The 21,917-nt window shown below is 38.1% G+C and overlaps 1 protein-coding gene across 1 annotated transcript in view; it reads right to left on the bottom strand.

The window, feature by feature from the left end:
* stard13a (StAR-related lipid transfer (START) domain containing 13a) overlaps positions 1-21,613 on the bottom strand; it is a 28,505-nt gene extending 6,892 nt beyond the window's left edge. Inside the window, exons 1-6 of the mRNA XM_056239654.1 lie at positions 21,519-21,613; positions 8,814-8,885; positions 6,371-6,452; positions 4,761-4,824; positions 943-2,270; positions 406-576 (exon numbers count right to left, since the gene is read on the bottom strand). Of these exons, the coding sequence (XP_056095629.1) occupies positions 406-576; positions 943-2,270; positions 4,761-4,824; positions 6,371-6,452; positions 8,814-8,885; positions 21,519-21,528 (1,727 nt within the window). The 5' untranslated portion in view covers positions 21,529-21,613. The remainder of the gene's footprint in view (positions 1-405; positions 577-942; positions 2,271-4,760; positions 4,825-6,370; positions 6,453-8,813; positions 8,886-21,518) is intronic.
* Between the last annotated feature and the right edge of the window lie 304 nt (positions 21,614-21,917).

The following is a 21,917-nucleotide window of genomic DNA, read 5'->3' as shown; positions in this document are numbered from 1 at the left end:
TTTATCAGAAAACTTTTAAATAATAATAATTTGTTACATTTATATAGCGCTTTTCTGGGTACTCTGGGTACATAGAAGGGGGGAATCTCCTCAACCACCACCAATGTGCAGCATCCACCTGGATGATGCGACGGCAGCCATATTGCGTCAGAACGCCCACCACACACCAGCTTATTGGTGGAGAGGAGACAGAGTGATGAAGCCAATTAGTATGTATGTGGATGATTAGGAGGCCATGATGGACAGGGGCCAATGGGCAAATTTGGCCAGGATGCCATAAATGGTAGTGTACGCTATAATGCTGAATACTTGATGTCACATTCTTACTCCTTTGTACTCCATTGGTAATTTTTTTTTTTTTATTATCCTAATGATCAGTCCCAAATTTGTTTGTAGGCAACTCACCAAGTCCACCCGTGCTTGTTGGACATGGAGTATTTTTCCATGACTGCAGTGAGACGCAATAAAGAGAATTTCTGCAGCAAGCTAAGCTGGCCAACTGATTGGCTAGATATCTGAAGCGAGATTCCTGATTGGCTGAGGAGGTTTGACATCCTGAAGCTTGGCCATCTAAGGCTAGAAATACAACAAAAACATAAATATTCATGAACATTTGATCATGTAAAGATCATTTAATTCTGCTCTTTAAAGTATAAATATAAAAAAACTACTGCAATAAAAAATGTTTTGTGTTCTTACACACCAAATCCCAAACAAACAAAAATTTGTTAAGGGGCAGTCACACAAGATTTTGTATCATGCATTTCAATTATCAGTATTCAAGCAATTTTTCATATATATCTGCCTGCAGATATATATTTATATAAGAGAAGCTGTATGGATATCTAAAGCTTACAAGCTAGTGTGATCGCACTTTGAACACAAATCACTTTCTCGATATTTGAATGAGCGTCTCTCAGTATATCCATCCTGAAGTCTTACTGTGGTCGTGTGAGAGAAGCTCCCACCCCCGAGTCCCTCCTCTCTCTGGTGCTGGAGGTGTCCGTGCCATTTAACGAAACCCCGTCCCTGTTGCCATCACACGGAGTGGTCAGGCCTTCGACCGAGGTCCCCTCAAAGTCCAGTGTGATCTGACTGGAAGATTGGCCGTCAACAATCCTCTGGTCCCGCCCCCTGCTGCCCTCCCCCTCCCCTTCACTCTCCGGCAAGACGTTTTTGGACCAATGGTCCACGATCTGCTGTAAGCCATTCACATGCTGCAATATGTCATCTAAATGTGGGAATATATCCTCCTTTTCAAGGTCCAATAAGTCCCCCGTGCTTGCATACAGGTGTGAGCCGGGTACGTTATCGTACACGCTGATTCTGCTTCCCCGCGGACAGCAGCGCGCCACGGGCCGGAATTCCCTTCCGCCAACTTTCCTGCACTTATACAACTGTGGCTCTGAATCCAGAACCTTCCAGTTTCTTTGTCCCTTACTTGCTGGTGTCAGACTCTCGATTGACAGCGCTTTAGGGAAGGTACCAGGTTTGTGATCTTTTGGGATATGCACCAATAGCTCATCATAGGAGCGGAAATCATTTTTGCGGCTCTTTTCAACCGGTCTCCTCCTCTGGGGGGCGCCGGCGAGAACATCAATGTCTTCGAGGTAGACACCTGCACGTTTACCAGGAGGATACAAGTTTGAGACACGTCCCTTCATGTTCGGCGTGCTTCCGGTACTACCGCTGGTCTCCGACTGGCTACTGGCCTCACTGCCGGCCAACGAATTTGGGCAGTTTTTGGCAGATGGCATGTTTTCAGAGTTTAGAGGCCCATCGTTAAAAATCTGAACACATTGTAGAGTCTTTAACGCCTCTGGCTCGCTTTGGAGAACTGGGCCGCTAATAACCAAAGAGCGTCGCTCTGAACGACCCATCGATGGCCCCCACGTCCGACCCAGCGTCTCCATCCTCCTCAGAAAGTCTTTGGCGCGTGTGCGTCCACGTCGCCTGCTCTTAGCAGGAAGTGAATTGTAATGAGGCAGCTCTCTGGGTAAGTGCAGTGGGGTGAGCGAGGCGGAGTCAGGCATGGCAGCCAATGAGTCTTCACTGTGCAGGGAGCAGATCTCCGGCTCACTGAGGTCTGTCAGAATGCTCTCACTGCTCACAGTGGTCCGCAGATGCTCACCCACCTCCGAGGGGCTCCGCTCCTCTTCTCTACCCAAGAGGTAATCGATGTCTTGCATACGTGACCAGCGCCGACTGTTCCACTCAAATGTCCATCTATTGCTGATGGCCAGCAGGTCCTCCTCATCAGAATCCTCACTCTGCGGGCACAAGAAAGAACAGGAATAGACTTAGTTTGACATATTTTTGAGTACATTTTTCAGCTCCTTAACTAAAGTATTTAGTCATTATTCTGTGGTATAGCTAAAAACTGACTTGCAATTCTCATTCAGTGGACGATAAAATAGGCAAAAGATCTCACAGTGTCGCTGGACGGTATCAGAACTCGGTCCCGGAGGACCACTATCCTGCAGAGTTTAGCTCCAACTTGCCTCAACACTCCTGCCTGTTCTAGTATGCCTAGTAAGAGCTTGATTAGCTGGTTCAGGTGTGCTTAATTGCGGTTGGAGCATAACTCTGCAGGACAGTGGCCCTCCAGGAGCAGGATTGGACACCCCTGCCACAAAAAAAAACAAAAAAACATTAAGACTTGGAGATGGGCTCTTTTGACTAAGGCCAGTATGCAACTAACTAGCTTACCAAGGCTCTAGCAACCACCCAGAACACCTTAGTATAATTATATAAAATAATATATAGTAAAAAAAAAAAAAACGCATAACAATTGAATAAAAGAAAATATTATGAAACATACTGTACTTTAAAAAATGTCTCTTTTTTGCATTACAGGAATGAGAATTTGTTATTTTTTTCCTTGCATTAAGCTACCAACAATTATGTTTGGGGATTTAAATATGCTCATAAATTATTTTGCAAATGTTTTTAAAATGAGTCTTAATTTTATATTTTTAATGCAAAAGTATCATTTCTTTTTCATTTTTATTTGGAATTTAATATTTTTTTCCACAGCTGTTGTCTTTCTTTCTAAAACAGAAAAAAAAAAACTCCTGACAATTATTTTTATTGCAGTCAAATGACTAATTTATTTATAGTTGTAATTTATTCAGTTATTAAATTTTTTTTAAAGTGTGAATATGTTTTATAGATAGTAAAGTCCAGACATGTGAGCTCACAGTACAGGAAAGAGCTGTGAATGGCTCTGACACCCTCTTAGCATTGTATATACTTTCACATCCCATTTCCTATTTAAAATATCACAGACCTCATACATTTAAATTGAATAATAGTGATGATGTCAAAAGAGGCTCATGGTATTTGAAAAATGTCAGGAGACTATTTCAAAAACATCCCCTAAGTCATACTAGCTGGTTAGGGGAATTCTCAAATATCATCCAAACAAGAGGACATGAACATAACAGGTATCAAATCACCATCTGGTTGTGTTAAAGACAGCAACACCCAAAGACCCCTTTCACATGCCTGAGACGTCAGTACAAGCAGAAGCGTCAGAAATGACCTACTGAATGAGATCCACAGCTTACAATCATAATTAGTCTGAAATACGACCCCTGAGTAAACAGTCAAAGAGTCTTAAATGAAGATTAAACTGACACTTCTGTGCTTTAAAACCATCATCAATTCTATTGACTGCGAACGGCTGCTCTTTTTATATAATCTTCTTTGTTATAAGCTGTTCACAAGCCAAATAATCCATTTTAAAAACCTAGACAGACAGATTTACTCTAAAGAGATTTTTATTTTGCATGCATACCTGCACCATAAACCAAAGCCATTATAGTAATAGTAAGAATGTTGCATTTATATAGATTATGTAATAGAACAGATATTTCATTTGTCTCTAAAATAAAAGGGTGAATATCATGAAGAAATGTTTTTTCATTATTTGAAAATGTATTTTGAATAGACACTATGAAATTACTTTCATGACAATGAAGGACATTACCCCCAAAATTCTCATTACTGTAATGCACAAAAATCTGATGTATTCCATATAATGTAATACAGTAATGACATAATATTATATAATGTTATACAGTAATGATTAAAATCTTCATAACTTCAACTCACGATATTTATACAATACCATTCAAAAGAAATTTTACAGAAATTAAAAAAAAATACTTATGCAGCAAGGATGCATTAAATTCACCAAAAGTGACAGTAAATAGGCTACATTTGCTACAGAAGATTTTTAGCTAAAATAATTACTGTCAAATAAACTTTCTGTTCATCAAAGAATCCTGACAAAATGTATCACAGTGTCCTCAAAAACTGTTTTCTGCATTGATAATAATAAGACATGTTTATTGAGCTGCAAATAAACATATTAGTTGATTTCTGAAAGATCATGTGACACCGAAGACTGGCGTAATGACGCTGAATATTCAGTTTTTTTTTTTATAAATTACATTTTAAAATATATCAAAACAGTGCTTTTAAATTGTAGTAATATTTCACAATATTGCTGTTTTATTGTATTTCAATCAAATAAACAGCCTTGGTGAGACGTTAAAAATCTTACTGACCCAAAAATCTTTGAATGGCAGTGTAGACGTATATCACAATATACATACACACTGTACTTTATACTTTCAATAATACATCTTCATTGTTTGTAAATATGACAGATATTTCTTGACAGATTTACCCAAATCACATTTAGGATAAAAAAAAAATTAAAGTAAAAAAGAATCGATTAAACAGCCACTTACTTTCTTCTTGGGGAGGCTCACGTCCAGTTTCATGGAGGCACACTTGTTCAGAGTGTTGAGTCGACTGGAAGAGAGAAGACACAGTCACTGGTGCATCCGTCACTCTCATCTCCACCACAAAGAAACCATACAGCCACAGAGAGAGAGAGAGAGAGACAATCCACTGTAGATCCTACACTCGTCTAACCTCTGTTTGCCTCTCTACGTGCAGGTATAGATTTCAAGAAACTCTCACTATCTGTGTCCTGATTGGCTGCCGGAAAGAGTGACGGGACAGCTTGGCAGCCGTAGGTTCTAATCTCTTTCAAGACATGGCCATGAATGAATGAGACTCTGATGGGGCTGCAGAAGGAAAAACAGAAGGATAAAGAGGGAGAGAGTGGGCAATCCACCTTCTCGTCCACCTCCTCTTTGATCTAACCCTAAAGCGCCCTTTAACGTTCTCATCTGACTGATCTTCACCCCTGAAGAGTTTTCCTCCACCCCTTTTTACACACACAGACACAATCCTCTTCACTCTACAAAAGACTGCAGACCCCTCACTTTATATCCATTCCAGACACAAACTAGCTATTATTTTACCTATAAAACCAGACTTGTTGTTTTTGACACGCTAAAATGTTCCGTCATGACATCAGCGCTGTTAATCAGCTGTCTGCCGAAACAATCTGCTCCACTTTTCAATCAAGATTCCCTAATTAAGCATCCAGGCCCAGATGGCCACATAAATATGCGTAAATATCGTGTCTGTGGCGTGATAATGAAACGCCATTATCATTCCAGCAGACACCGTCCTTAAGAGTGGTGTGTGTATTCTCTGACAGTAAAGCTGTCAGATCTCCCTAACGCTGTCATTAGTGGCATTAGACACAACCTGCTAGAAACCCTCAACGACTCAAACCCCGGGCCTCGTTTCACGAAAACACACACAACCATCTGTTAGTAGCCTATCCCTCTACACCCCCATGCTCTCCCTCAGGCCTTTGAGAGGGACATCAGAGCGGACTCCATGGGGGCTGCATTAGGGATCAAAGCGACGGGGAAGGGGACAGACTTTATGGAGGACATGGGTCAGACAGCTACAGAGGTGAGGTCGCCACCGGGCCAGCACCGCCAAGCTTTCTCGTACTTGTACATGCAGAATGGGGGGCAACAATAGTGTTTCGTCTGGTTGGGTACTGGTCTTAAAAAGAACTGCTGAAGTTTCTTCAAACACGTTTGGTCATAAAAAGGACTTTTGGGAAAAAGGTGTAGTGCGTTTTTATGAAACCAATAACATAAAAACACGTTTGCTTATAAAAAAGAAGAGTTGTTTCAGTGGCAGAGAAAGCTACTACATCATTGTGCACAATAAGACCAGCAACATTAAATAAGAAAGTAAATGTGAACAATTTTAATTTCATGTTGTCCTTATTGTGCCACATTGCTAAACACTGAGCAATATAAATGGCCAGAACAACATAGCCATCAGAGCTCGAGTGATTGACAGTAAGGTCTTTGATTTTCACAGCTGTCATTTTAAGTAAAGACGGTGTATCAGATTCCATCCTGTAGACTGCAAGACTCTCAATCTCAAAACATTGAGATAATCTAGACATTTAGAAACCTACCGGCAAAGAGGTTCCACAAGGTCTTTGTCGAGAAAGTCATGGTCCCTCTTGACTGCGGATATTTCAATGGGAAACTGGGAATCTGTAGGCAGAGACAGGAAGCAGATCACTTTTCTGTCCTGTTCAAGAGGTTTAATGTAACCAACATCTTCAAAAGTTCACATATGGATTATGTGCATGTTATTTAATGATATTTTCAAGACATATGAAGCGAATCGCAATCATGAATTAAACTAGAAAGGGAGAAATAAACAAATAAGAGAGATAAGTGGATACAATGTTTCTAGTTCATCCAGCCAGACATCTGTGGAGGTTCTGCAGAGGATCACAGATCCACAGCAGCTGTGGTGTAATTCTTATAAAGCAAGCGCTATCTCTGGCAGACGCTCCTTCACTGATTACATTATACTGTACACAGCAGACCAGGGTAACACTTTAGAATACGGTTCCGTCATTGATGAATAACTACACAGGAACAAATGAGTAATGCATTCTAGTAACTGCTATTATCAAGAAACTCTGGTTATCTAATTAGGTAATAATAACACTAAATTGAATGAGGTAGTTCACTATTAGCTAATCAATAACTATTATTGATGGTCCCTTTTGAACATTCTGTTGACTATAAGTAAAGTTGCACCTATGTCTCAACTAACTCTCATTAGAGTATTAGTAGACTCTTCTAATATCTGCTATCTTTTTATTGTGATGGTCCTCCAACAGACATTCTATAATTAAGTTAACTTTATAAGTATATGTCAACTTATTCTAACCCTAAACCTACCAGTCTGCTAATACTCTAATAACACTCTAATGAGAGTTAGTAGACATGTAGGTGCAAGGTTACTTATAGTCAACAGAATGTGTTAAAGGGACCATCAAAATAAAGTGAAACCCTTTTTTTCCATACTTCCCAGAGGACTACTAAGAACTATGTTCATAGTTAATGTGAATAATGCATAATGTATAATTCATTCTAAAGTGAAAATCGTGGTAACCCACTAGTAATGATTCAAGTATTACCAAATCATTCAGAAGGAATAACTACTTCTTTGGGACAGTATTCTAAAGTGAAAAGCATGATAACTCTCTAGTAATGACTGAAGCAGAGACAATTTGTATAGAGACATGCCACTTCCTCAATACAACTATATAGGGAAAACCCGTAACGCCAAAGATGGCGGTTGTATGCACATGCCCCGCCCCTCCCGCTGGAAAGCCAATCGTCTGCTTTTAACAGTCAAGCCGGGAAACATGTAAGCCTATCGTCTGGTTCCACTGACGCATGCGCACAGTTGAGGTTTGCGACAGCGGAGACAAGAACCCTTGCGCATGCGTAGTAAACGTATAACCTGTGGAGAAAAAGGCCTTTTAAACCTTATATTGGGGCAAAGTCATCAAACTTTTTCAGCGATTTTTATCATATTTTAACTGCTGTTTCTATACAAGCGGTTTTTATGTCCTGGTGACCAGTTCAGTTCTGACTCTCTCCCCATTCATTTAGATAGGAGCCTGGTCTTGTTAGTCCGAAATAGCTGCCCGGAGGCGTTGCCAAGATGGCGGCCGAGTGGCATGACTTGCCTAAAAGGACTTTGACTGAAGTCATTGTAAGCTTTTGAGGTTTTTGTAAAGTGTTACCCAGACCAGCTCTGAAACTGAACCATGGGTTATCGCTCACTCGAAATGACTCAAAAAAATTTAGACAATTAGCAAAAAGGAGGAGAGACAGATCAAGATGAACACTAAGGTATTTTCCCAGTGGAATCTGGGAGTTCATTTACCGTATGTCATAAAGGCCAAAGAGAGCTTTTTCCATTTTCTCATGAGAGCCAAGCCATGAATTTACACGGCATTAAATATAGAATTGTTGACATTTTATCGCTCATTGACGTAAAGCATCATAAGGAGGAGTCAGGGGAACAGAGAGAGAGAGAGAGAGCGGCAGAGAGAACAGTATCCTCTTGACCCCTTTGTTGGCCTATGTGGAAGACTGAGGCAAAGGCCTGTATTTTCCCGGCAGTGATAATGAAGACTTTTTCCCATGACCTCTTCCTCCCTTTGGATAGAAACTCTAGTCTGCAAATAGCTCGCCGTGGCCTGAAAATTACCAGAAAAGATAAAGAGGGAAGAAGAAAAATGTGCTGACAAATGGAGCACACAGCTGTATAAATGCAGTTTTTATTCCATATGTCTGAAGCGGAAAATCAAGAATAATTCAGCTTGTGATCACTGCTTGGCTTCTGTCCGCCCAGCTGAGGTGGGATGGGATAGGTGTGATCTCAAACTCAAAGCAACTCTCTCTCTCTCACTGCATTCCTGATTTTTACCGTCACTTAACCTCACAGCTGCAACCACACTGCAGACATTTGTTGAGGCCACCGAATCAACGAGCAATTCTTTGACATCTGTGTCTATGTTTATAGATATTAATCCCATTTCTTACCCTCATAAAGTTGGGCATACTGTGGGAATCCCGCCGCCCTCAGCCAGTCACATGCTTCCTTTGCCTCGATTTCTGAAAAGAAACAATGATACAATTCTTCAGCAGTTTATCTTTCAACCTGATCTCACACACATGCTCATGGACACACTATATTGATATATCTAATTAAACATTAAAAAGTATATTTTTATGATGTATTTATCTATTATTATCTATATTTAACTATTTTAATGACATTAAAACGTAGTATATATTCATAAGCAGTACAACTAGCATCAATAAGAAAACAAAAGAAGAAAATACACAAGTAAAGAGCATGAAGAATCCTTGTGTGTTTTTTTTGTTTCTGGATAAAGTGGCAACCTCCCCTTCTCTCTCCTGAAACCAACAGGGAAGTGAGTTAAACTGCAATTCATCGACTGGCTGCTTGAGACTCGATGCAAAAGTGAGTCAAATCTGCATCTCCCCCATGTTAAAATGACCAACTTTACAGCAGAAAAAAACATGTTTACAGCCTGGTGCAAAAAGTGGTTTTGGTCTATATAGCCAATTTTGCCCTTCATGACAACTGTGAGGGGTGTGAATTTTTTTATAACTCATCGGTTTAAATGTTATTAAGCCTTAAAGTTCTAAATAATTAAGGGCGTGACCACTTGAGTGACAGGTGGATTGCCGCTGCTGACACTACTAGCCGTTTGTCTGCGGTTAGCGCCACGTTACTTCCTTAGCTAATTCCAGCTGCTGAACTTGACATATCTGCCGTGTTTTTGCTTTTTTCTGTGTTATTTAATACAATTTAATACAAGCATTATACCTTCGCCCACGCCTTTGTATTCCGTCGTTGTCGAGTATCGAGAGAACAACCAGCGCTGTTTTTCAGTTGTTTTCCTCTGTGAACATGCACTCATGGAGGATGTCTGACAATTTCGTTGCTTTTTTGGAGTTTTCAGATTTAAAAACGTCTATAGATATAGAGGCTACACTCGTTCTGCGGTACCGTTGCTCTCACTGAACAGATAGAATAGATGCTTATGTACCGTCAGATGAAAATTCCTGGAGGTGTCAGTGCTTTCTCTCCGTCCATGCAATAAATGCACATCCTTGAATGAGCACAGATTTCTAGCGCATTTACTTGAACTTCTTAGGTAATATCTATGGTTTGACCGATTTGAGAAGCGGCCAAAATCAGAATTTAAAATGGATTGAATAAAGCTCTCTACGAACTTGACGTGCGATGCCGCGCTGGCTGACATGTTTGCGCATGAATCACAAGCTGTCAAGCTCACAGCAATATTAAGTAACAGTAAGTTAAGTTAAGCAATAGTAAGTTAACACACTTTTAACTAGCAGAATAATACAGCATCATGATACACAGTCTCACTTTTAGCTATGTCTTTTAACTATTATAGTATTGCGAAGGGCAAAAACATGAACTTTAACTATTTTCTTTACTTCTTGAAGTCAGTTGTCACTTTAGCGCAGTGGTTCTCAACCTTTTTTGGGCCAATTCATGAATGAGAAAAATATAGCGTCTTAAAAATCTCTGCAGCTTGTCAAAAATAAAAATGGGCCGTCTGTTAACCCTCATGTGGTGTTCAAAACCCTATAACACCTGTGGTGTTCCCGGTCAAAAATGACCGGGCCATAAAAAAAACCTTATAAATCACTCATTATACCATATTTTCACCCAATCTTGGATTCAATCTTTTTGTCAACATGTTCTCTTTCAATTAGGACTGGTTTTATATTTTGATTTGCATCTGAATAATCATAGGCCTCATTTATTTGAGAGTAGGCATTTCATTTTTTGAGTAATTTTTAAAAAAAAATTGAATAATTTTGGAAATATTAAATAAAATCTGAAGAAAATTGGTACTGTTGATCACACTAGTCAACTTAACATTTTCACCAGGAATTTTGTTTTGATACTTTTGTTTTGTAAAAAATATGGCACATAGTCACACTTGTGGTGTTCCCGGTCAAAAATGACCGGCCTATAAAAAATAGCTTATAAGTCACTCATTATACCATATTTTCACCCAATCTTGGATTCAATCTTTTTGTCAACTTGTTCTCTTTCAATTAGGACTGGTTTTATATTTCTGTTTGCATCTGATTAATCGGGGGCCTCATTTGTCTGAGAGTAGGCATCTCATTTTTTGAGTAAAAAACAAATAATTTATGAGTAAATTTGGAAATATGAAAAAAAAAAATGAAAAAAATGGCTACTGTTGATCACACTAGTCTACTCTAATGTTTCACCAGGAATTTTGTTTTGAAACTTTTGTTTTGTAAAAAATATGGCTCATAGTCACACTTGTGGTGTTCCCGGTCAAAAATGACCGGCCTATAAAAAATAGCTTATAAGTCACTCATTATACCATATTTTCACCCAATCTTGGATTCAATCTTTTTGTCAACTTGTTCTCTTTCAATTAGGACTGGTTTTATATTTCTGTTTGCATCTGATTAATCGGGGGCCTCATTTGTCTGAGAGTAGGCATCTCATTTTTTGAGTAAAAAACAAATAATTTATGAGTAAATTTGGAAATATTAAAAAAAAAAAAAAAAAAAAATGGCTACTGTTGATCACACTAGTCTACTCTAATGTTTCACCAGGAATTTTGTTTTGAAACTTTTGTTTTGTAAAAAATATGGCTCATAGTCACACTTGTGGTGTTCCCGGTCAAAAATGACCGGCCTATAAAAAATAGCTTATAAGTCACTCATTATACCTTATTTTCACCCAATCTTGGATTCAATCTTTTTGTCAACTTGTTCTCTTTCAATTAGGACTGGTTTTATATTTCTGTTTGCATCTGATTAATCGTGGGCCTCATTTATCTGAGAGTAGGCATGGTCAAAAATGGTCACAATGGCCGACCATTGAAAGTGAATGGGAGAGACTGAAAATAACAGAACAATTTAGTTTTCAGGAGCATGTTCATTATTTTCATGTACACATATGAGCATGTGTGCTTGCAAACATCGAGCCCTTGGACCTGTGCATGTATCGATACATTTATACACACGCTATCCAGACACACACACGTTAAAACACACAAACTTTTTTAAATATTACACACATTCTTTTCCACAGAGAGAAATTTGATCCTACCCTAACCTGCATCTAATATACATTTATCCATCTGACATTACCACACACACACACACACAGGCCGTGATCAGATTTTTGACTCAGAAACTAGTGAGGAGGAGGAAATTCAGGATGCATCTTGCAGTGAAGATGTTTCTGAAGAGGAAGGCACCACTGAATTGGCTACGGAGCTTGAAACAACTGATGAGGAGCAGTCTTCCAGTGATGAGGGCCCAGCTGAGGTTACCGTTTCATTCTGGTCAAAAGATGGAACTTTGTCCTGGCCTTCATCCCCACCTATGAGGCAAGGCAGGTTTTCTTCTGAAGGCCTTCCTCTTCAGAAACATCTTCACTGCAAGATGCATCCTGCATTTCCTCCTCCTCACTAGTTTCTGAGTAAAAAATCTGATGAATAACATCATGTGCAGAGCTGTTTTGCCATTGTGCTGCCACAAATGAATGACAAGCAAGGTGCTGTGAGGCATTTTATATATGCCTGTGCTATCACATGATGTATATTTGTAAATATTGTCTAGTTCTGTGTGAGAACCTCACAGTTCCAAAACAAAATGTCATAATATTTTGTCTGGAAGCTGTGATGAAACAAGACCATGAAAGAAAGATTCTTTTGAAGCCGGGTCACTGCAGTCACGGCCAGTTTGTGTGTGTGTGTGTGTGTGTGCGTGTGTGTGCGTGTGTGTGTGTGTGTGTGTGTGTGTGTGTGTGGTAATGTCAGATGGATAAATGTATATTAGATGCAGGTTAGGGTAGAATCAAATTTCTCTCTGTGGAAAAGAATGTGTGTAATACTCAAAAAAGTTTGTGTGTTTTAACGTGTGTGTCTGGGTAGCGTGTGTATAAATGTATCGATACATGCACAGGTCCAAAGGCTCGATGTTTGCAAGCACACATGCTCATATGTGTACATGAAAATAATGAACATGCTCCTGAAAACTAAATTGTTCTGTTATTTTCAGTCTCTCCCATTCACTTTCAATGGTCGGCCATTGTGACCATTTTTGACCATGCCTACTCTCAGATAAATGAGGCCCACGATTAATCAGATGCAAACAGAAATATAAAACCAGTCCTAATTGAAAGAGAACAAGTTGACAAAAAGATTGAATCCAAGATTGGGTGAAAATATGGTATTATAAGTGATTTATAAGCTATTTTTTATAGGCCGGTCATTTTTGACCGGGAACATCTCAAGTGTGACTATGTGCCATATTTTTTACAAAACAAAAGTTTCAAAACAAAATTCCCGGTGAAACATTAGAGTAGACTAGTGTGATTAACAGTAGCCATTTTTTTCATATTTTTTTTCATATTTCCAAATTTACTCATAAATTATTTGTTTTTTACTAAAAAAATTAGATGCTCACTCTCAGATAAATGAGGCCCACGATTAATCAGATGCAAACAGAAATATAAAACCAGTCCTAATTGAAAGAGAACAAGTTGACAAAAAGATTGAATCCAAGATTGGGTGAAAATATGGTATAATGAGTGATTTATAAGCTATTTTTTATAGGCCGGTCATTTTTGACCGGGAACACCACAAGTGTGACTATGTGCCATATTTTTTACAAAACAAAAGTTTCAAAACAAAATTCCTGGTGAAACATTAGAGTAGACTAATGTGATCAACAGTAGCCATTTTTTTCATTTTTTTTTTTCATATTTCCAAATTTACTCATAAATTATTTGTTGTTTACTCAAAAAATGAGATGCCTACTTTCAGATAAATGAGGCCCCCGATTAATCAGATGCAAACAGAAATATAAAACCAGTCCTAATTGAAAGAGAACAAGTTCACAAAAAGATTGAATCCAAGATTGGGTGAAAATATGGTATAATGAGTGACTTATAAGCTATTTTCTATAGGCCGGTCATTTTTGACCGGGAACACCACAAGTGTAACAATGTAACAAAACTCCCACAAAAAAATAAGAAAATTTTCAAAAAAACCCTGAGATTTAGTTAAACCGTTTGGGAACAAAGTCACTAAGTTTCAGTCCAAAGCGATAACATTAACTAGTATTTTCGGGAAAAAGAAAATCTTCTCCGGGTCAAATTGACCCGAACACCACATGAGGGTTAAATGAAGGCTGTTGAATGCAGTCTTGTCAGACAAGCTGCTCGACTTCGCCATCGTCTTCTGATATTTCCTAATATTTCCTAATTTGATCATATTATTTGTGAAAATAGTAAGGCGTAAACTAGAAAATTTCACAAAATCTCTTTTTACAATATTTGAGATGCAAAAGATACGGTATAATTTGCCATATACAGTGCGCAAAATTATTTATGGAAACGTCTCAAGAGCAGATTTTTTTGCGATACATCAAAACTTATGCGACAATGCATTGTTTAGGGATGACGTCATTACGCACACCATTTTATTGGTAAAAGGTCAATTGAATGGAAACTGGCTTGAGAGCAAATTGTGCACTTTTTTTTCACAATCACTCTGTCAAAAACAAAACAGCGCAAAATCTGGGAAGAAACTTGGCTTTTGAGAATGATCCACAAGAGATGAAATAAGAGAGTAAAAACAAAGCGTCTCTCAAAATAAGCCAGCAAAATGGACCGGTCAGGAAATGACCTCACCACAATCCGACAATTACATCTTTTTCTCACAAGATTCTCGACATACTTGTGCTAAATTACACATTAGCTGAATAGAAACCACTCACAGTCTGCAGAAATCTCTCTCAGAACACAACACTGAACACATAACCCTTGATACATACGGCGCCTTCCATCCATGTGTAGATAAAGTCTAACATTTCACACACTTACTGGTTGTTCTCATCACTTCGTCATGCAGAAAAAACATGTGTCCCTCAGATCTGAGCACCCCTTTCCTCCAAGGTCTCTAAAAGTCCAAAATCTGGTTCAGTCAGCATACGTTCCAGTTATGTCTCAGATAGCAGCCTGCTGAACTTTTTCTTTTGTCCTCTCTCACTCGCTTATGAACATCCTCCCTCTGGTTGATGTGCTCAATCTCTCAGGAACCACTCTGAATACTCTAACAACTGCATAGCACCCAGAACACATTAGCAATCATATAGCAACAAACTGGCAACCACTCACAACATTCTAGCATAATGGAGGCAATGAGCAAACACCACTCACACTTTCTTAAAAAAAACTTTATAGATATAGTGGAGAAAGATAGGAAATTATTGGGAGAGGGAGGAGGGAATAGGCACAACAACTCAATAAATCTGGAGCACATGGTGCGCCATGGCCCCGACTTCTATGAAATATTTTCAGTGGTCAATAAAGGGCTCTGGAAAGCTATTCATTCTCTCTCTATGTGTTACTCCATTCATCACAACGTGGAAAAAAACACCAGGCAGCTGAGATGATGAAAGATGTTCTATGTGTGTGTTAAGTCGAGCCGGCAGATAATGCCAACATTTACTGACAGAAGCTGTTCCGCTAACGTCTAATCATCACATATGATTTAGTCAAAGAGAACAAAAACTAGCCACAAAATCGGTTTTGAAGCATGTGGATGTGTCACCAATTACATTTGTACAAAAACAATATGCTGACACATAAATCCCTGTCTGACGTTTTTTTATTCTTATGTTTCCAATCTGACATTGTCATTCGACAGTTCGGCCCGTTCCTGGCAGCAGGACAGGAATTCCTCACACTTGGGTCTACAGCACAATCCCCAGTGGTTAGCTCTCTCCTGAGGGGTATGAATTACTGATATACAATAATACCACTGACAAACACAAGTCCAAGTCTGAGAGACAAATTCTCTTCACAGCAGTGTGTCATAAATGTCATTTCCTCTGCTCCTCTAAAGAATGCAGTAAAAGGACACATTATGGAATTTTTTAGTTTTGCTCTTTGAACAGAGGATGCTATGGAGATATATGCTAACAATCGCAACACAGAGCTCATTCTTGAAACTGCTCATTCAGAAATTGATATAGTTATGACATCACAACCTTGAGCACATTAACATGCCCACATAAAGTAACGAATCAACTACCATTCAGCAACTATTGAACAATATATCATAAATATATGTTGAACATAAATTTCAACATATATTAAACTTACTATTTAAAGCATCTCTAATGAAACTTACACATACTAATCCCTTGTATGTTACATGTTTGTGCAATACTAGTTCAGCGGCAGCGCTCAGATTCACACTCACACATGGAAGCAATTAGAGAAAGACACGATGGGGCCCTTTTACTGAGTGCAAACACTGGCATCAAGAAACAACGCTCAGCGGGGGGAGCCAACCATACTGTCATAGGCAGGAAAAGACCCCCGTGTCACCACTGTGGATGTTTGTTCCGTTTTAATGGTTTGTTTGTTTGTTCACGTCGACAGAGTTAAAAAAAAGCTTTGGGATTTTAAATCACACAAGGAGTTGATTATCAACAGACAGGTCCATGCAAGTGGCGGAGGAATTTAAAGTGTAATGGTGTGTAATTATGGATATTAGCGTGCATAAAACATGTTATTATATGAGTTTTTATGATCGTTAGTGATGGTCTTAAACATCTACTGAAGTGTGGTGAAAATTGTGAATCAAGAGGATGTCATATTGCTGTTGAATGTACATTATCAAGTCAACATGAAGTCATAATTTACCTGATTTAATTTCTTAAGCATGTCCCTGCATTTAGAAAATTAAACAAACAAATGGATTTTTTTTAATCATACATTAAAATCGAACTTTTCCATCTCTAAAAAATACTTTTCTTTTCAGCTGACATCTGCAATCCTTCATATTTTTCAACCCCTCCCCTCAAACTACATGATAATGCCCACTTTTCCACAATTAAATAATTCCTGATGGATTGATCAACACTTATCCAAAATTTTGTCTTGCTAAAAAAACTGTTTTGCATGGAAACACAATACTGTTTAAACATTTGGGGTTAGTTAAAGCTAGTTTTTCAAAAGAAATTAATACTTTTATTAGCAAAGACACATTACATTGATCAAAAGTGACAGTAAAGACTTTTACATTGTTTTAAAATTCAATAAGAATAAATGTTATGCTGAACTTTATATTCATAAAATAATTTGGGAAAAAATGTATCATGGTTTCCACAAACTATTACACAGCACAACTGTTTCCAACATTGATAATAATGGCAAGATAAGAAATGTTTCTTGAGCACCAAATGAGCATATTACATTGATTTCTGAAGGATCATGTGACACTGAAGACAGAAGTAATGATGCTAAAAATTCAGCTTTGCCATAACAGGAATAATTTACATTTCTAACATATTTAAAGTTATTTTAAATTGTAATCATTTTTCCCAATTTTACTATATATTTAATCAAATAAATGCAGCATTGGTGAGCATAAGAGACTTCTTTTAAATCTTGTATGTCCAATTATAGAAGTAAAATGGGTTGCAAACCATTTTATGTTTAAACATTATATGAAATGCATAAAAAGTAGGGGTGTAACAATTCACTCGTGTCATGATTCGATACAATTCACGATACTGAACTCACTATATGATACCATTGCAATACTTTAAGCCAAAACAAAGAGTTTGCTTGCACTCGGTCACTGGCTACATATATTTAAAATAATGTATGCCTTTTTTACTGGTAAAATCAGACATTTGGCATTTTCAGGACCCACAAATATTTCCCCATTGGATTATTATACATTATATTCAATACATTATATTACTCAGTAAACGTTCATTTTTTTCTCACGCAGTACCTTCGCGCTTTCAATGCAGGTATTCGTTGGATCTCTTACACACACAAGCTGCACGCATAGACTCTTGCGTTGCTCACTATGTCCTGTCTCTCCTTCTATTAATTCACTTACATAAGAAGAAACCATCTAAAACACTTTGAATCATCATACTACAAAAAATAAACATGCGAAATGGCGATTTAAATGAGGGGTGTGTTGTCACTTTGAGTGGAATGGGAGAGAGATTTTAGGGGATTTCAGAAATCCAGAAATCTCTCAGGTTTTAGAAAAAATATCTTAAATTATGTTTGGAAGATGGAAATAAATCAAATTTGAAACAACATGAGGGTGATTACATGACGACAGAATTTTCATATTTGGGTGAACTATACCTTATCTGAGTCTTGGATAAAACTACCTCTATACTGTGGTACATGTCGTTCCCATCACTGATATCGTTGCATTTTAATATTGCAATATCGATATAACGTTACACCCCTAAAAGTGCTCTTTTATAATGATTTACAAATAGTTAATCCCAACTTCCTGCTTACCTTCAATATAACAAAAAAACCCAGATCAGTAGTAACACCAACTTCTAATGAAGCCCTCAAACGGAGCCCAACCACTGGGCTTGTTTTGCGGAACTTTAAAGAGACTCTCAGAGGGGAATTTGGGTAGATCTGAGTCCACGGCGTGGGAATAAAGAACTGCTGTGAAGTCAAGAGTTTAATTAACACATACCGTTAATATCTAATATCCCCCGCCATGAACCAAAGGACCGAACCAACACAAAAGGTGCCCACAACAATAAATCTAAAGCAAAGCAGCATACAGAACATGAGTCAGCGAAAGTCACACAACTCAACATAATAAACCATAGAGAGGTTCTGCTAAAAAAAAATGTCACAGAAACAAACACACAGCAATCACCTCTGCATGTTACGCTGCTATGGCATCTAATCCCAGCAGCCAGGACACGCAGCCCCTATTGACCCAGGCATTCCTGGTCACCTCGACGTGACAACAGGCAGCGCGCCATGAGAGAGAGCAGCAGGCACGGATGCCACGCAGAGCCTGGATGCCACAGGCCGCAGGGCACAATCAAAGGCATTCTTGTTTTGATTGAGCAGGCAAGATCTCTGATTATATAAGAACACAGGTCCTGTGTCCTTAAAAGTCACCTCGGCCCACAAATGACTCTCTCAGCTCTTTGCATTCTTTCTGGGGGGTTTTTTCTTCCCACACTTACTCCTTTAGTTATGGTTTTATTCCGGCTTTCCCAGGTAAATTGGCTAACATTCTGGCAAGGTTCTCTCAAAGTTAAGAACCAAGTTAAGAATTTGTTCAAAGGTTATCTGGTCTTTAATAATGTTCTCAAAACATTAGCACAAATATAATTTGAATCACTTTCAGAATGACATTTTTCAGCTGATGAACAATAAAAATATTGACCAAGCCACAGCCAATCAGAATCCACTCGACTTGAAAAAGCTTAAAGGATTAGTTCACTTTAAAATGAAAATTCTCTCATAATTTACTCACCCTCAAGTTGTTTCAAACCTGTATGAATTTTTCTTTCTTCTGCTAAACACAAAGGGGTCCATCAACTGTTTGGTTACCGACATTCTTCAAAATATCTTATTTTGTGTTCAGCGGAAGAAAGCAAAATTCATACAGGTTTGAAACAACTTGAGGGTGAGTAAATGATAACAGAATTTTCATTTTGAAGTGAACTAATCCTTTAAGCTATATATATATACACACTACCGTTCAAAAGTTTGGGGTCGGTACGATTTTAAATACTTTTAAAAGAATTCTCTTCTGCTAACCATGGCTGCGCTTATTTGATTAAAAATACAACAAAAATCAGTTATAGTATTAAATATTATTCCAGTGTAAATCAGCTGTTTTCTGTGTGAATATATAGTAAAGTGTAATTTTTTCCTGTGATCAAAGCTGAATTTTCAGCATCACCAGTGTCAGTGTCTTCAGTGTCAAATGGTCCTTCACAAATCAGTATAATATGAGGATTTGATGCTCAAGAAACATTTATTATTATCAATGTTGAAACAGTTGTTGGTCTGTCAGTCGTAGTTTTTTTTTTGGGATTCTTTGATGAATAGGAAGTTCAAAAGAACAGCATTTGTTTGAAATAGAATCTTTTGTAACATTATAAATGTCTTTACTGTCCTTGATAAATAAAAGTATTGATTTCTTTCCTCCAAAAAATAAAAATAAAATTCTCACTGACCCCAAACTTTTGAACGGTAGTGTATATATAAGATATATAACATGCTTATAATAAACAGAATGTTACTGTGTGTTAATATGGACGCTAAATTAGGTATTGTTATCAAACTTTTTGTAAATGTGCTTTTTTTTCAAATAGTAAAAAAGGAAGCATTTCTTATTTAAGAAAACATTAGATACTTTTTCAAAGTAATGAATGATTTAAGTGAACAAATATATAAAATAAAAAAATATGATGAAAATGTGAAATTGAATGATGAACAAGTGAAATGTTGCAAGCAGTATTCAAACCCATTGCTCCAACCAATGAAATCTCTTGTAACATACATTCTCAACACACTATTAAGACCATGCAGAGTATGTGTGTGACTGTGTGTAATCTCAATCTTTGTGATACTGTTCAGCTGTTATGCTATCATGAATGAGAGTGCTACAGCACATTCAAAGCTGTATCTGAATCATAAATGTCTGACAGTATTCCCATTAGGCTATGAGATCTGAGAAGCCCATACAATACCTCTACAGTACAGACATCAGTCAATGCTGCCTATGGAAAAACACTTTCAAGACTAACAAAAACTTAATGGATTCATAGTACAAATGTTCAATCATAATCACTAAACACAGATTTAAAAAAAATGTACCTGGTGAATAGGCTAGACAGAGGTAAAAAAGAAGCTCTAATGCCATTTAATTTACAGTCAACATGAATTGCAACACATTTTACTTCCATGATGTGATGTATTCCTGAATTAAACATTCAGGATGATGAAAATGCAAAAGTTAAGTCTGTTCGGATTCGGAAACTATCAATTGTGTCAACGGGCAGCTAGATGTGCTGTCTATGAGTGTGTGTTAAACTCTGTGTACTTGACTCTCAGACCACCAAGGAAGTAAGACTATGATCCTTTCTGAGCTTTGTAATGCAAACTCTCCCACAAACATGCAGTCTCTTTTTACTCTTCATCTCAGCTATTTCTAACACACACACACACACACACACACACACACACACACACACACACACACACACACACACACACACACACACACACACACACACACACACACACCTCTCCCATGGGGTTTCTCCAGACAGTTCCTGTATTGCTCATCAGAGCATTCAGTTAACACACACAAATACTTATGGACCAATGCCATTTTCCCACACATGCTAAAGTGATTTGACATCCATCCACTGGGATCATAAGGATGTTTCTTGTTTAACTAAACATGACTCCGAAGTTCCATTAGTATGGACAATGTCCTCCATATTCAAACTCAGTCATAAGACAGAAAAATCACAAAGGAAATCCTTAAATATCCCAGTTATTTCTTCTAGGCAGCCATAATGGTGAGCAAATGGATACTTTTGTTTAAGTATCAGATTTTGCTCCTGGTAAAATAACCCAAGTGATTTTAGAATAAGCAGCATCAGAGACAAAGTCGATGCTTAAATAAAACATAATTGACATAAAAGAGCATGATTTGAGCAATAACATTTCCTCTGTGCACTTGCAAAAAGAAAAAACTAACTTTTTTAAGCATGACAGAATAGTAAAAACATAATGCATATCATAAAGTTAAAAAATGAGCCATTTGGGCTTCAGAGTAAATTGAAGATGCAGTTGGTTTCTGGTACCTCTAGGCATCGGCAGGCAGCTGTGGTCATGGGTAAGATCCAAAAACCATATCGGAGTTTCCCGTTGAACATTCAGCGTGATTTATTCTATCAGTCTTCTAGAGGAGCCCGTTCCAGAGCCGCTCCTCTCCACCGCAGGCTTCAGCTGTATGCTTCTCTTTCTCTACACTTCACCTCCTCACTGTACGCCCTCCCCTCCTCTCCTCCAAACAGCGGGAGTATGTACAGTCTTCAGACCCCCGCCCCCCTCCTCAACCATGAACATGTGAGAAAATGACCATGTGCGTTTACCTTCAAGGCGCCATAGATCATACACACACACACACACACTCGCAGCTGTAGAAGCAACCCGTCCAGCTGCCTGTTCCCAATGACACAATCCGTTCAAGTGCTGGGAGA

The sequence above is a fragment of the Rhinichthys klamathensis genome, unplaced genomic scaffold (assembly GCF_029890125.1).
Source record: "Rhinichthys klamathensis goyatoka isolate OS25496 unplaced genomic scaffold, OSU_Roscu_1.1 h1tg000569l_1, whole genome shotgun sequence".
In the NCBI taxonomy this organism is placed as follows: domain Eukaryota; kingdom Metazoa; phylum Chordata; class Actinopteri; order Cypriniformes; family Leuciscidae; genus Rhinichthys; species Rhinichthys klamathensis.
This window is presented reverse-complemented; position numbering and strand designations above follow the sequence as displayed.